This window comes from Protopterus annectens, chromosome 8.part0 (assembly GCF_019279795.1).
Source record: "Protopterus annectens isolate FY-2018-M chromosome 8.part0, PAN1.0, whole genome shotgun sequence".
Classification (NCBI taxonomy): Eukaryota; Metazoa; Chordata; order Ceratodontiformes; family Protopteridae; genus Protopterus; species Protopterus annectens.
The window spans coordinates 1017106431-1017121720 of NC_056741.1; the positions used below are offsets into that span (position 1 = coordinate 1017106431).

Sequence of the window (15290 nt, forward strand, 5' to 3'; positions counted from 1 at the left end):
AAGGAGTATTTTCGACAAACTAAAGGTGTGGCGATGGGGGCACACTGTGCTCCCACTTATGCTAACACTATAATGTCCTTCTGGGAGAATAAGTTTGTACTGAATTCAGAATATAGTAGTTTATGGAAGTTGTATGGTAGATTTCTGGACGACTTGTGTTTCTTATGGGCAGGCACTCAAGATGAATTTGGTAGCTTTGTGGAATACCTAAATGGTACCACAGAATTTTTAAAATTCACTCACAAATTCACTACTGATGAATTGAAATACCTTGATGTTAACATATCTAAAACTGAGTATGGCTTTGAGTCTAGAATTTATAGAAAAGAGACCTTTTCTAATTCTTATCTGCACTACTCAAGTTCACACCCCCCACACCAGAAAAGGAGTGTTATAAAAGGGCAATTTGTGCGCTTGTGTAGAATGACTTCTGATGATGCATGTTATGGTAACGAATGTAAAAACCTAAGAAACATGTTCCTGAATAGAGGCTACCCGGAAGAGCTCATTGATAGAGTTTCCAAAGAAGTCAGTGATGGGAGGAAGGGAAGGTTTGCCCTGTATTGGGTAAAATTGAAGATGTTGCAACTCAACAAGTCACAAACAAGAAAGTAGATGGGTTAAATAATGAATTGTATCAGGTATCATTACCACATATGATGGACAAGCTGGTGTGATCAAAAGAATTTTTGACAAAGAGTGGATTAACTTTTCTAAAGTTTCTGACTTAAATCACATTTTCCAGGGTGAAATAAAACATATTTATAGGAAAGGGAACACCCTGAAGGATATTTTTGAAAGAGGTAGTAAAGGGAATTCAAGGTTAGCAGGTACAAACAAAAAGCTGGTGTATTTAAATGTGGTGCTTGTAATTATTGTTCTTATTTGATTACTGGGGATACCATTACTTTACCTGCCAGAAATAACAAAATTTTAACTTTAAAAACTTTTATGAATTGTAACACAAAAGGGATCATTTATGTTGGGTTATGTAAAAATGTAATGCTTTTACATTGGCAAGAGTGAAAGAAAGGTTAAGCAGAGAATTTATGAGCACACCTATGATATTCGTATAAAATGTGAAACAAATTCTCTGTACAAACACACAAAAACTTGTCCTGAAGCTGAATTTCAGTTGTTATATTAGAGGTTGTGCCAAAGGACCCCAGGGGCGGTATGTGGGAGACTTTAGTTGAATACAGGGAATTATACTGGCAAGTGGTGTTGGAGGCCAGTAAATTCCCTGGTTTAAATGACATGATCTCACTTGCCCCTGTATTAAAAATGAGATCAGCAAAATTGTGACATTAATGTGTAATAATCCTCCTTGTCAGTAGAGGGCAGTAACTCAATGCATTTCCATGTACAATGATTGTTTTTACTGGCTGTTTTTTAAAATTTGGATGAGTATATAAAAGCAGTTAACTGAATGTATTAGTGTAATCTGATGAAGTTGTGGACGAAAACGTATGGTGATTTGATTCAGCGTTATTTTTTCGAGTGAACTGTTCGGCTTAATAAATTTGTGTGCCTACCTAGCAGTGGTTCAGGGTGCTTTGTTTCTGCTTACTTTTATAAATAACTGTAATGATCAGAGTTATACATTACTTTTATTTCAGAAATGCATGTAGATTCTCTAATTTTGTCAGCTGCTCTAAGTTAACTGTGCTCATATTAAAATGGTGTCCCTCCTTTGACAGGTTCCCAGCTGTATTGTCTGGCAATTTTATATTTTTGCATCACATTTTTGGTCCGTTTTTCATAAAATTGCAGTTTTCTGGCAAATTAGTGGCAAATTGTTAAAGACTGAAGTTAGAAAATAATGCAGACATTTCAGTTTCAGATTTCATACCTTTCAGAAAATTCGTACTGATGCAAGACATACTACTATTCTATTATTTTTCTAAGTTTATAAGAGCAATATTTAAAAATAATGTCTTTATTTTTGGGCCTTTGCCTCAGTTTTATTTATGAGTTTGTTGCTGTAAGAGGTTGAGAGGTTTTGTGTGTGTGTGTGTGTGTGTGTGTGTGTGTGTGTGTGTGTGTGTGTGTGTGTGGTAGGTAGCATACCTCTCAACTGTCCACATTTTGCAGAATGTCCAGATTTTTGCCCCATATTTTTTGTCTGCTCCTCATAAATTTTGTAATTTTCTAGAAAATCATTGAAGGCTGAAGTTGCTAAATAATGACAGACATTTGAGCTTCAGACTTCATGTCCTTTAGAAAAATTCAAACTAGCACAAATCCTGTTATTCTAGCAACTTTCTAAGTTCACGAGAACATTATTTAATATCTGTCCCTGTTTATTTTAGAATTTGTCCATATTTCTTGCACTAAGAGGTAGGTAGGGGTGTGTGTGTGAATGAAACATCCTAGTTAGTGGTAGCAGGTGGTTAGTAATTTACTCAAGCTCAAAACCTGTACCTTGGTTACAGAAAACAAAAGCATAAAGTCTCTACCCCAACTACCATGCTGCATTTTTCAAAGAACTGACATTTCAGATTAATTTTCAATTCAGGGAACCGAGTTTGAGTGAATTTATATTGGATTACTGAAGAGGCATTACAGCGAATGCCTCTTCATCGACACTAAAAGAGCGAACGGTGAATTACGAGAAAGGCCGTAGCTTGGCTGGGGAGGGGGGTAGCAGTTTGAGAGCTGTCAGTACAAATTTGAAAATCCTAGCTACACCCCTGATATATATATATATATATATATATATATATATATATATATATATATATATATATATAGATGTGTGTGTAATGTGTGTGTGTGTGTGTGTGTGTGTGTGTGTGCGTGTGTGCGTGTGTGTGTGTGTGTGTGTGTGTGTGTGTGTGTGTGTGTATGTGTGTGTGTGTGTGTGTAGATAGATATAGATGCAGATATAATGTTGTCTTTTCCCTGTCATGCCTTCATTTGCTATATTCCCCGTATTGCCTTTACCTGCAGATCTTGTGCGTTTGCCCTAGTTATTACCATTAAGGTGAGCAGAAAGAAAAAAAAAACGCATATCTCTTTTTTATACTATGTTATTTCATCTAGCCACCCCCACCTGCTTATTTCACAATCCAAAATCTGCCCTTCCTTCACTTTCAGCAGTCTGTTTCTAGGTAGTTATGTTTCTTTTCTGATAAAATAAAGTACAATGACAAAAAATAGAATATGTAAAAAATAAGCATTGTTTCTATTCTTCTATTTTTATCTCTGCAGTAAAGTCTTAGCCGTTTTTGCTTGCGCAGTGTTGTCCCTTTTTCTTTACCATACCCACATTGCTCCTTTGAGATTTAGACTCTCACATTTTATTACAGAACTGCTGTTCATTTGCGTAGTTATTCAAAGCTCACTTTTAATCCTTGAAGTCCTTATTTCTCTGGTCACAACAAACATATATTAGTTTTGCTCATACAATCTAAAATACTTTTCAGAGTTTATTCAGTTTGGGCTCAAAGATTTTATCTGCGGTAAGAAGGTTGTGGTACAGACACAAAATAAGACAATTGCCCTCCTGAGAAGCCAGAAATGAAAGGATGGTAATGTGACAAGTAACCAAATTGTAGCTTGGACCTGGACTGTCAAGGACTCAACTTTGGAAATAAAATATGCCAAAAACAAAAAAGAGCTTAATTGCCCAAAAACTGGCATATCTGCAAATGCATAACTACAAGAAAGATGAAGGCCTTAAGTCATCACCTCAGCAGGACTCAACATTAGACCTTGCTAGGTAGCAAAACAGACATTACCATTATGATGAAAATCTGTACAAAGAACTTCCTAAGGTATAAGTTGATGGCTGTTCATTTTGTCAAAATGGAAACAGGTACAATGGCTTTGGGGAAGTATGGCATGAAGATAAATCATGCCTTCCTATCATGTACTACCTTGGACACCAAACTAATCCATATGCTGAATTCACAGCTGTATAAGTAGCTGTACAGGCAGCAGTTTAGTTCAATTTGCAGGATCTTGCAATCTTTGCAGACTTTGACTATGCTAGACATAACTTCTTTAAACATTTGCCAGGCTGGAAAGTAAATGGCATGCTCAGCTGTAAAGAGAAAAAAAATTTAAGCATACTGAACTATTCAAATCAGTTAGTGTGAGAACATGGTTTATCAGTGTACTAGAAAAGGTCAAAGGTCACTCAAAAGGGCAGGGAGCAGACAAAGCTGAAATGATCTACTGTAGCTGATACCCAGGCTAAGGAAGGTGCCTTAAAGGTAAAACCTGAGACTTTACTCCAGTCACAGCAAGTGAAGATGTGGTTACTCATCAACAGAAAAGGTAGGAACAGGAGTATATTTTGTATTTATGTAGTGACAACCCAATTCTGACTTGGTAAAAATGCAGCTGAAAGATGAGACTGTAGAAAGGTTTTGTCATTTCATTCAGAATCCAAATGTGAATAAGTTTACTGAAAGTGACCTACAAGACAACTGGGATATCAAATTAATATACAACCAAAAAGATAGATTTATGTTAAAGGATGGTCTCCTGGTAAGAACAGGTGACACCTCACATAGATTCCAGTGTTTAACACCTTTTAGTGCACAGAGGTGTCATGCTATAGAAGAACTTATGAGACATTAAAAGAAATAGCATACTGGCCTCACATGTGTAGTGATGTTACTGGCCTTACATGTGTAGTGATGTTATTGGCTTTACATGTGTAGTGATGTTACTGGCCTCACATGTGTAGTGATGTTACTGGCCTTACATGTGTAGTGATGTTATTGGCTTTACATGTGTAGTGATGTTACTGGCCTCACATGTGTAGTGACATTACTGGCCTCACATGTGTAGTGATGTTACTGACCTTACATGTGTAGTGTTGTTATTGGCCTTACATATGTAGTGATGTTACTGGCCACACATGTGTAGTTATGTTACTGGCCTTACATGTGCAGTGATGTTATTGGCTTTACATGTGTAGTGATGTTACTGGCCTCACATGTGTAGTGATGTTACTGACCTCATGTGTCTAGTTATGTTATTGGCCTCACATGTGTAGTGATGTTACTGGCCTCACATGTGTAATGATGTTACTGGCCTCACCTGTGCAGTGATGTTACTGGCCTCAACTGTGTAGTGATGTTATTGGCCTCACATGTATAGTGATGTTACTAGCCTCACATGTGTATTGATTTTACTGGCCTCACATGTGTAGTGATGTTACTGGCCTTACATTTGTAGTGAGGTTATTGGCCTCACATGTGTAGTGACATTACTGGCCTTACATGTGTAGTGATGTTATTGGCCTCACATGTGTAGTGATGTTACTGACCTCATATAAATAGTGATGTTATTAGCCTCATATGTGTAGTGATATTACTAGCCTCACATGTGTATTGATCTTACTGACCTCACATGTGTAGTGATGTTACTGGCCTCACATGTGTAATGATGTTACTGGCCTCACCTGTGCAATGATGTTACTGGCCTCACCTGTGTAGTGATGTTATTGGCCTCACATGTGTAGTGACATTACTGGCCTCACATGTGTAGTGATGTTACTGGCCTCACATTTGTAGTGATGTTACTGACCTCATATGTGTAGTGATGTCATTGGCCTCACATGTGCAGTAATGTTACTGACCTTACATGTGTAGTGATGTTATTGGCCTCACATGTGTAGTGACATTACTGGCCTCACATGTGTAGTGACATTACTGGCCTCACATGTGTAATGATGTTACTGGCCTCACCTGTGCAGTGATGTTACTGGCCTCACCTGTGTAGTGATGTTGCTGGCCACACATGTGTAGTGATGTTGCTGGCCTCACCTGTGTAGTGATGTTACTGGCCTCACATGTGTAGTGATGTTGCTGGCCACACATGTGTAGTGATGTTACTGGCCTTACCTGTGTAGTGACGCTACTGGCCTCACATGTGTAGTGATGTTACTGGCTTCACATATGTAGGGATGTTACTACGTATTTACAGAGATGTAACATGCTGCAAGTTCCAGACAGTTTCCCCTAGACACAGGGCACTCCTTCAGGCAGGAGGAATCACAATTCCTTGGTTTTATCTCCAAACTGAATGGACTGACTAAGTAGCTCAGTCTTATAGAGGCAGTCAGTACCTATTAACTGCCAGATATAAATTTACTAAATTAATCGAACACTTGCCTGCCCTTAGTAACCCTACAGAAGCAACTGCTGATCAAGCATGCGTTTAGTCACTTTGTGCAACCACTAAGGACAGAATCTGATAGGGCACCATATTTCACAAGTGAAGTAATAAAAAATGTATGGAAAATTTGGGGAGTTCAAAGGAAACTGTGCATGTCCCATTATCTAGAGTCCTCAGGTCAGGGAGAGAGAGCTGGCCAGACCATAATCCATATATTAAAAGAAATGTCCGAACTATACGGGAAAGGACTGGGATGTTAAGTTAGCCTTAGTATTAATGGCCATTTGTGCCACCTCCAATAAATCCACAGGTGTCACACAATTTGAGATGATGATTAATAGGGGAATGGTGCTGCCTTTGCATCTTCTGTATACAACAGACAATGCAAGTCTGGCACACATCATTACTGCCTATTGTTATGTGACTCATCTAAGAGAGCACTTAAACAAAATCATTGGCTTTCCAATAGCAATTTGAAAAAGAATGTGCAGGTCTAGAAGACCAATTATTACAGAAAGGCTAGCCCCAATGGAATGCCAGATTGGTATCAAGGTATTCTGTTTTAACTAGAGCAGGGAAAAGGCAAAAACAAATACATTTCTGCCAAGTTGGGATGGGCCATTCTTTATAAGAATTAAGATCTTCCCGGTGGTCTGTCATATAGAAATAAAGAGAAAAAGCACTGGTGAAGTTTTACCCAAATGGGTTTACATTAATCAGCTAGTGCCTTTTCATGAATACAAAGCAGTCCTACCTATGCTTAGACAGACAGACAAGCTCAGAAAATGCGAAGGGAAATTCTAACAATTAACAAAAATTGTGTAATACAAGACTGCTAATAACCCAAAAGATTAAATGGTAACCTTATTTCTCCTCTCTATTATGAGTGTTGAATGCAGATAGCTATAGCATCTATATTCAGTAGAGTGGAAATGTAGGAATATCCATTTGGAAAGAAAGTTAATATGTGCATTACTGATATTGTTAGTCATGGTTATCATTACTGTTATTGTTATTTGTATACCTGTTGTTTTTAATGTCACTGAGTGTTGCATGCGTAGTGCCTTTCTCATATGTCTTGGTCACATTCATTAATTCGGCCTTCACTTATGGCTCTGTATTAATTTTGCCATTTCATAACATATCATGTAATAAAAATGCTAAAAAATATAGGCCATTTAAACGGTTTATCCTGGCTTCAACAAAAGACATGCAATTAAAATTGTTTTCCTAAAAAAGAGACCTCTGAAATGTTCAGAAACAAACGCACAATGTGAGCCTGAAACCCACCTGCTTAACAACTAAAATTGGGTATCCTGTCTTCTACACAATCAAAAAGGTGCCATAAACACAAAACCACTGAGCTGATACATGGAACTTCAGGCCATTCTGATTCTCAAACATTAAAGTGTCAAGAAGACGGAAATCAGTGATAATTTCACAGGTTGTAAAGAAAGTTTTCTGTGTAATTCCCTCCTCTTTCAAGATGTGTGATGTTAATCACAGATAATATACTGTTTCAGGACCATCAACTGCAGAGACAGAACAAATGAATCCCAAACTCTTCCATCCTAGAAAAGATATATACTGCAGTGAAACTGAACTCATTTTGTGCTAGTTACTTTTGAGTCAGTCATTCAGTCATTTTTTGGTCCAGTTAGACAGAGACTTCATACTTCCAGATGTTCATTTTATTGCTCTAGTTATATGTGCCTGCTACTTACAAACAAACACTGACTGAAAGGACCTTACTGAAGGATTGACATAGCTTTCTGCAGTCTGGAAAAGGAACCAAAGACTGTGATATTGCATCTTGCCAGCTCTCACACTGGCAAATCCAAGAAATTAGATCCGTTCTCAAAAAGGTAAAGCGGGGTGTGCTAGACAAGATTCCCTGTAATTGAACTGGACTGTAGCCTACAAGAGCAGCCTGCATCCAAGTACAAGGGTGTATCTCCAGTTTTGTGGATTTCCCCAAAGAGAGAGTGGACAAAGAATGTAAAGCTATTTAACAGTGCCTATCGAGGACCAAAAAACTTTAAGCCTGGACTTTGAAATGTGTTTGATCACTTGGTATGTTGTTTGCCTCACCATATTGCCAGCAACTGCTGTACGTAATTTGATGTTATTCTGGCTTTCCTGCTGTACAGCAAGTTAAGTGTTATTAATTGATGCTAACTCAAAATTAAGTAAATAATTTATTTCTTATGTGCTAATAAACTATAGCTTTTTTTTTTTTTTACAAAATTTAACTTGGTGCATGCTAGCTGTTTTAATTTTGGCTTAATTGCAACCTAGAACAATAGGGTTTGGAAAGGGGGGGAAATGAGGGCTGAGCCAGCTTATTATCCCCCACAGACAAATGCATTGTTTATAATGTAAAGTATTAATTCCAGACTAATTATTCTGACAGCACTTGGTATGCTGTGTTGCCCAAATGCACTATAATGCAAAGTGAAAAAGCAGGCTATCTGGTTATAGTCAAGGCCATGTACCACCCCCCCCCCCGATGTGCAGTAGCAAATCCCACCCAAACCCTGCCCATTACTAGCCAACCAATGAGGTCTAAATACATAATGAATATTTATGTTGCTCTCCTCACCAGCCTTGTCAATATTCATTAGGTATTCAACCACAGTCTTGTAAAATAGTGCTTGAAACATACCTCTCAACTTAACTTCTTTGCTTAATAATTCTGGACAAATCAAAAAAGAACGGAGGAACAAAGCGCCAAAATTGGGAATGTTTTTTAAATATTACTCTAACTCACGTTTTGCCTCAACATGCACTTTCTGAACAAAACTCTAATGTCTGACATACCTCTTAACCTCTTAGTACAAGAAATCTGGACAAAATAATGGCAGGACAAAGGCCCAAAATAGGGACAGATTTTAAATATTGCTCTTATAAACTTAGAAAGTTGCTACAATAATAGAAGGATATTAAGCTTGCAACTCAAATGTCTGTTATTATTTAGTGACCTCAGTCCTCAGTGATTTGCCAGAAAAACACACATTTTATGAAGAAAAGACCAAACAAATGAGGCAAAAATCTAGCCATTTGAGAAGTATGTTGGGGAGGAAGACATAGAGTAAATATGGGATGCCTTGAATAGTGGTGTATGCAATGAATTACTCAGTTTGTCTCGATAGAAGTCCATATCTTTCAGATAAACTTTCAAAGTCTCTTCAGTGTCTGTTTTTGCGCAAGTTTGAGCTTGTCCAGGGACAATTAGAGCAGGTCCAGGATGCCTAACCTTTTCATCACTTTGTCCTGTGAACTTAACAGAGAGGTAGGTTCATTACCGAAAGACCTAGTTAAAATTTTAATTTGAAGTGCCCAAAGTGGCCACTGTTTTTGTTGAAGCAAAGCAGCATTGCTTCAAAACATTCACATACTATATGTACGGGGTTCTTTTGCATATACTTCAATCAACAGCCAATGCATGTGTGATGTCATCAGCAAATCAGTGTGTCTGTCAATTATGCATATAACACCACACCTGTTTCAAGTGTCAGTCAAGGTAGTCAAACCCACACTTGCGCAGTCCCACCAGACAGCACAAGGCTTCACTATAACCAGCTATCTATTTACAGTATGCCATTACCATGTACCTAACTGGTAAGGCATATTATACATAACTAGCTGCCTTAACTTTGCTCGTCTGTCATCCACGCTTTAAACTGTCAGCCATTCATAAAATTCTGAGTCATTAACCTTGACAGTGGACTGTAGTCATTACCATATTACATTAATGAGGACATCTTGTTTTATGTAAGCTCCAAGTGTGTGTGTGTGTGTGTGTGTGTGTGTGTGTGTGTGTGTGTGTGTGTCTGCGTCTGTGTTTTTGTGTGTCATACTCATGTATTAAGGCAGCAGGTTTATTTGCACTGTAGGGAACTCTTTTGCTGGTAGGAATTTCCTGCCATTTGATAGAAATTCTTGATTTATAGAGACAAGGCATATTTCTCAGGGTAGTATGTTCAGCAACCTAATTGCAATTTAGGAGGATCACTGCTCTGACAAGAGTAGCTATATTATGTAGTACACCATTGCTGGTAATTTATGCCATTGGCTTGTTAACTGGTAAAATTTGGGGTGATGGATTGATTTGTGCAGAGGATTAGTTGTATGGTGCTAACTCTATGCAATGGAGTATAACAACAGAAGATTGGTCTTGTTTATTGCATAACATCTTTTATCAGCTCCAAAGAACATTGTATTCCATTCTATAGTGCAAAAAAGTCATAGCTGACTACATAGCACACAGTGTCTGTAAACATCACCCATAGTTACAAAAATGGAGATTCAGAATATCTTGCTTGGAGTTTGTGACTGTTCTCCAAGACATACTTGGTGCTTTGGACCTGAAGGACATATCATTTTGGAGTGATATTCATAGCACATGATGTCTTTCAGGGTTGGAATGATATTTTGGTAAAATTATATGATAATTTAAATATTAATCACTTTGTGCAAACTTGAACAATCAAATGCTGCTACTGCTCAGCTCGTTCTAGAAAACACTGTTCTTGTACTGTCTTTTAAGAATAAGTGATGTACATTTTTGAAGGAGAAATTATCTAATGCTGGCAATGGTACTGGGGATAGTATAGATAAATACTTTCTGCTCTGGAGGAGATATGTTGCAATATTGTGTTAAGCAGCAGTGGTGTGTTGTACATTCTGTTTAACTTTACGGTGTCCCCACCTAAATGAGACTAGCATATAGATGTATAAACACATGCATGCGGAAATATGATACTGAACAATACAATTGTGTTGCTTTACCTTTCTGATGGGAAAGGTACCATAGCCACAATATTAATGTAGACTGTATTAAAAGAATATGACAGACTTTTGAATTACCAATTGAAACAGATTTTATACATTTTAGACTAGGTGTTTATTTCTAAAAATGCAATTAAAGTGCTTGTAAGTGTATCGAGTGTTGTAATACTGCTACAATGGCTATTTGCTTCAACCATGTTCTGAATGTCACAGAGAATTTGAAACATGCCATTATTCAATGACATCATTTGTCAGGATTACTGATTATTTGCTTCCCTTGTGGGAGATCCATAACTCAGTGAAGAAAGATAGGATCAAAGCAATTACTGTTTACTGAGTATGAATATGCTAATAATAACAAACATTGCAAACAATCTGTGTCTGCATTACTGAACAGTGGCACTTAATACTGCTTCTATTTTTGCTCTTTATTGCAGTGTTATCAAGGCAGCCTTCCAATCTGGTTTAGGATCATATGAGGCGAAGATGATGCTTTACCGTGATTCTAATTACAGCCAAAGGTTTACAGATGCTTCTCTGGCACTTCGTGCGAATGATAAACTTTATGTCGGAATCATTGTAACAGGAATTGATCCAAACATGTATGTAACAACACTTGCTTCATGCTGGACCACTGTAAAAAAAGAGCCTTCTTCAAGTTCCAGAAAAGATCTGATTATTAACCAGTAAGTGTCTGCGGCACTACAGATATTGACATAAAATGCTACAGTGTCCTCTGTTGTTATATAGGTGTTTTTTTTGCACCCAGACACACACACACACACACACACACACACACACACACACACACACACACACACACACACACACACACCACACATGCATATAAATATACGTGTGCGTGTGTGTAGATATATATATATATGTATATATATATATATATATATATATATATATATATATATATATATATATATATATGTATCTAGAAAGAGTTCCACCAAGGGACAAAAACACTGTGAAACTGCAAAAAGTGCCAAGGGACACAAAGAACACCAACCAGATGACAGTAAAGGATATTAATTCAGCCAAAGCAGACATTCCGCAAACCACATTAACGCTTCACAAATACAGTACATTTTCGTTCATAACAAACTTCATCAGATGCTGACTGACAACATAAAGTGCACATATATATCCTCCTAAATTAACATAATTAACAATCAATTAAGCAGAATTAAGCAGTCTACATCTGATGAAGTTTGTTATTAATCAAAACGTATTGTATTTGTGAAGCTTAATGTGGTTTGTGGAACGTCTTCTTTGGCTGAATAAATATCCTTTACTGTCATATATATATATATATATATATATATATATATGGATCTAGGATGTTTAATCGAAAGATCAAATGTCCAAATCCATTTTAGGGTGAGCATACTTACGCAAAAGTGCTTTTTACCAAAGAAGCACTTTCGTGTAAGTATGCCTGTTGCCGAGGCTGTACTATGGTGCGGATAAGGGAAATTCCCTTTTCCCCACTGTAGTGCGGTCTCGGAGGGAGAATATTAAAGTAGAGGGAGTGTGGGGGGCACAAGCGGGGGGCGAAGCCCCCCTTCAGAAACGTGAATGTAGTATTTTTTTTTTTTTTTTTTTATTAACACGCTTTAACGAAAGCTCTTTTTTGATGAAAGCGCTTTCGGTGTGTTCAGTTGTTATGGATTTGGACGTTTGATCTTTCGATCAAATGTCCTACATCCATACATATGTATATATATATCTATATAGATAGAGAGAGAAAGAGAGATAGTTATATGACTTACTATCATTTGTGTGAACGACATTCTGTCGGCACGTATGCTGCCGAAAATCAGAATGTTGTGCACAAAATGAAAAGTGCATGGGATAATCGCATTAGTATGCTCAACTATATGTACAGAGATCGTGGTACAGTGGGGCGTGGATGTTCATCTATATCCCCACTGTAGTGCAATCTCGGAGTTGTAATATATTAGTAGCAGGGGGTGTGGTGGGGTGCAGCCCCCCACGGAGGGGTGCAAGGGGGCTTGCCCCCTGCAAAAATGTGATATATCATATAGGAGTTTGATTTATATCAGCTCCTATACAGCTATCACATGATGTTTTTGGTGACAATGTCGACTCAAATGTGTTTGATCATTTGGGTTGACATTGTGTAGAAGTGGAGAGTTGGGTTTCAGTGTTTATTTTTGTTATTGTGAACAGCAAAAGTTTTGCCTTTCACAATTATGATAGTAAACCATATATATATATATATATATATATATATATATATATATATATATATATATATATATATATCTATATACACACAGTGTATGTATGTATGTATATATATATAATATATATATATATATATATATATATATATATACAGTGTGTATATATATATATATATATATATATATATATATATATATATATATATATATATATACAGAGAGAGAGATTGCTTATTTTGTTGACAAAATGACCTGTGGTGTCATTTGCGTGAATGGCAGTTTGTGCAAATGTCCGACTGAGTGATTACAGTTTTGGGTGACAAATGTAAATGGCTTTTTGTTATGGTGGGAGGTTATGTTTGAATCTGTGTGCATTAAGGTTAGTGTAAAGTTTAGGTAAAGGAATAGATTTAGTATACATGCAAATGTGTGTCATTTAGGATTAGAGCAAGGGTCAGGCAAGGTGATAAATTTAGGGTATGTGTGAGAGTTTGTGTGATCTAGGGTTAGATAGAGGGTCAGGTGAGGGGATACTTTTAGTGTGCGAGTGTGTATTTTTGTGTGGTTAGTATCCAAGTTGTCTTGTGTAGTGGTACTATTACTCAAAGATTTTTTTTAAGGTATGGTGTATGGTTAGGGTTTACTTTAGGGGAAGAGTTACAGTTAGGTGTTAGGTTTAGCAAGCAATGCTAAAGTATAGTATAGGGTGTGCTAAGCCTACCCCTAACCCTCCTTGTGAAATAGGACATGTTACAGTGACAGGTATGTGTCTCTGAGTATTATCCTTCTCTGGAACAGACTTCCCAACCATGTGAAGCAGAGCTCTTCCTTAACTATATTCAACAGAAACATGGACTAATTAATGAGAAATTGTAACTACACCCTGGGCCTAGCACCTATGTCTCTAATGAACAGAGGCAGCCTGTAAATCTTGCCCTAGCTTACATGCACTGTTTAAAATAACCTCTAAGGCACAAGAACTTGTGGAGTACGATTGGGATGCTTGGCTAAGCTTACAAATGGCCCAGTAGTCTTTAGACTCTGTGAAACTATGGCTTTAACTACACTTGAACATTAACAGCCCTGTCGGATGCCTCTCTTTTAGGGAAAGAGTTTGACATATTACTTGATAAAACCATCCAGTACTGCAAACTCCAAGAAGTTATAATGCATCTTCAGTAGGTAAACACAGTTCCCCTCTGGTATATGTGCAGCAATGGAACATAGTCCTTTAAACACAGTTTTACTTTGCTATATGTGCATTAATGGAACATAGCCTTTTACTTTGCAGCTTTTTTTTCAGATATGACAAAGTGATGTTAACCATTTGAAATGTTGGGACATAATACACTGAGTTCTGAAATGTGGGGACCGAATGTCCAAATGAATGGACTTACTTATGTTAAGTCTGAGATGCCATTTCTTGGAATAATCCCCTTTCTCTGAGGTATGGTAATCTTGGAGCTGGTATATATAAGTTCAGGGGTCTAGGTGGGGCTTGCCTCACCTAGAAAAAGAAGTTTTAAGGAGAAGAATGATTTTTAAGATTCACTCTTTTTCTATGTTTTCAGTCTTTTTTTTTGGCTTTTCAGCAGTTTGACTTTCAAGTGCCAACATTTCAATAGGGACCCGAAAGTTATGCCACCTTTTATATTCTTAATATGATGATAAGTCCTTTTGCTTGTTCTAAGGCAATAATCTAGAGACACACTTTGCATAAATATATTCCTCCCCTAGCCAAAGTTTTAATATGGTAAAAAACAGACTTTATATTTTCAAACAAAATCGTAGGATTGTCATTCATTCCACATGTCATAAATGTCATGACAGATGTAATTTCAGAGATACCTATTTATTGGAAGCTGACACAGGAGATGATTATTATATTGCATAATATAGTGGCATAGGTACATGTTTATATATATACATCTCTGATCTTCAGCTTTTGTAAAGTGAATAACTGCCTCAAGCAAACTAAAATCTGTCGCTATGATAGGTGATAGCAATTAGAAACAGTGATATGGGGGTTTTGAAATTACACACAATATAAAATGCACAACTATGAACTGATAATAGTAAAACATAACCTTGTAGCAATTGAAAATGAAAGTACGTAGAAGAAATAATACAAAAGTCAACTTT

At 37.1% G+C, this 15290-nt stretch overlaps 1 protein-coding gene across 3 annotated transcripts in view; it reads left to right on the forward strand.

Annotated features, from left to right (window-relative positions):
• The window catches only part of LOC122809198 (alpha-tectorin-like), a 919437-nt gene that overhangs the window by 838260 nt on the left and 65887 nt on the right, over positions 1-15290 (forward strand). For all 3 annotated transcript variants that reach the window (XM_044080503.1, XM_044080505.1, XM_044080506.1), the window contains one exon: positions 11364-11612. In XM_044080503.1, coding sequence (XP_043936438.1) covers positions 11364-11612 — 249 coding nt within the window. The remainder of the gene's footprint in view (positions 1-11363; positions 11613-15290) is intronic.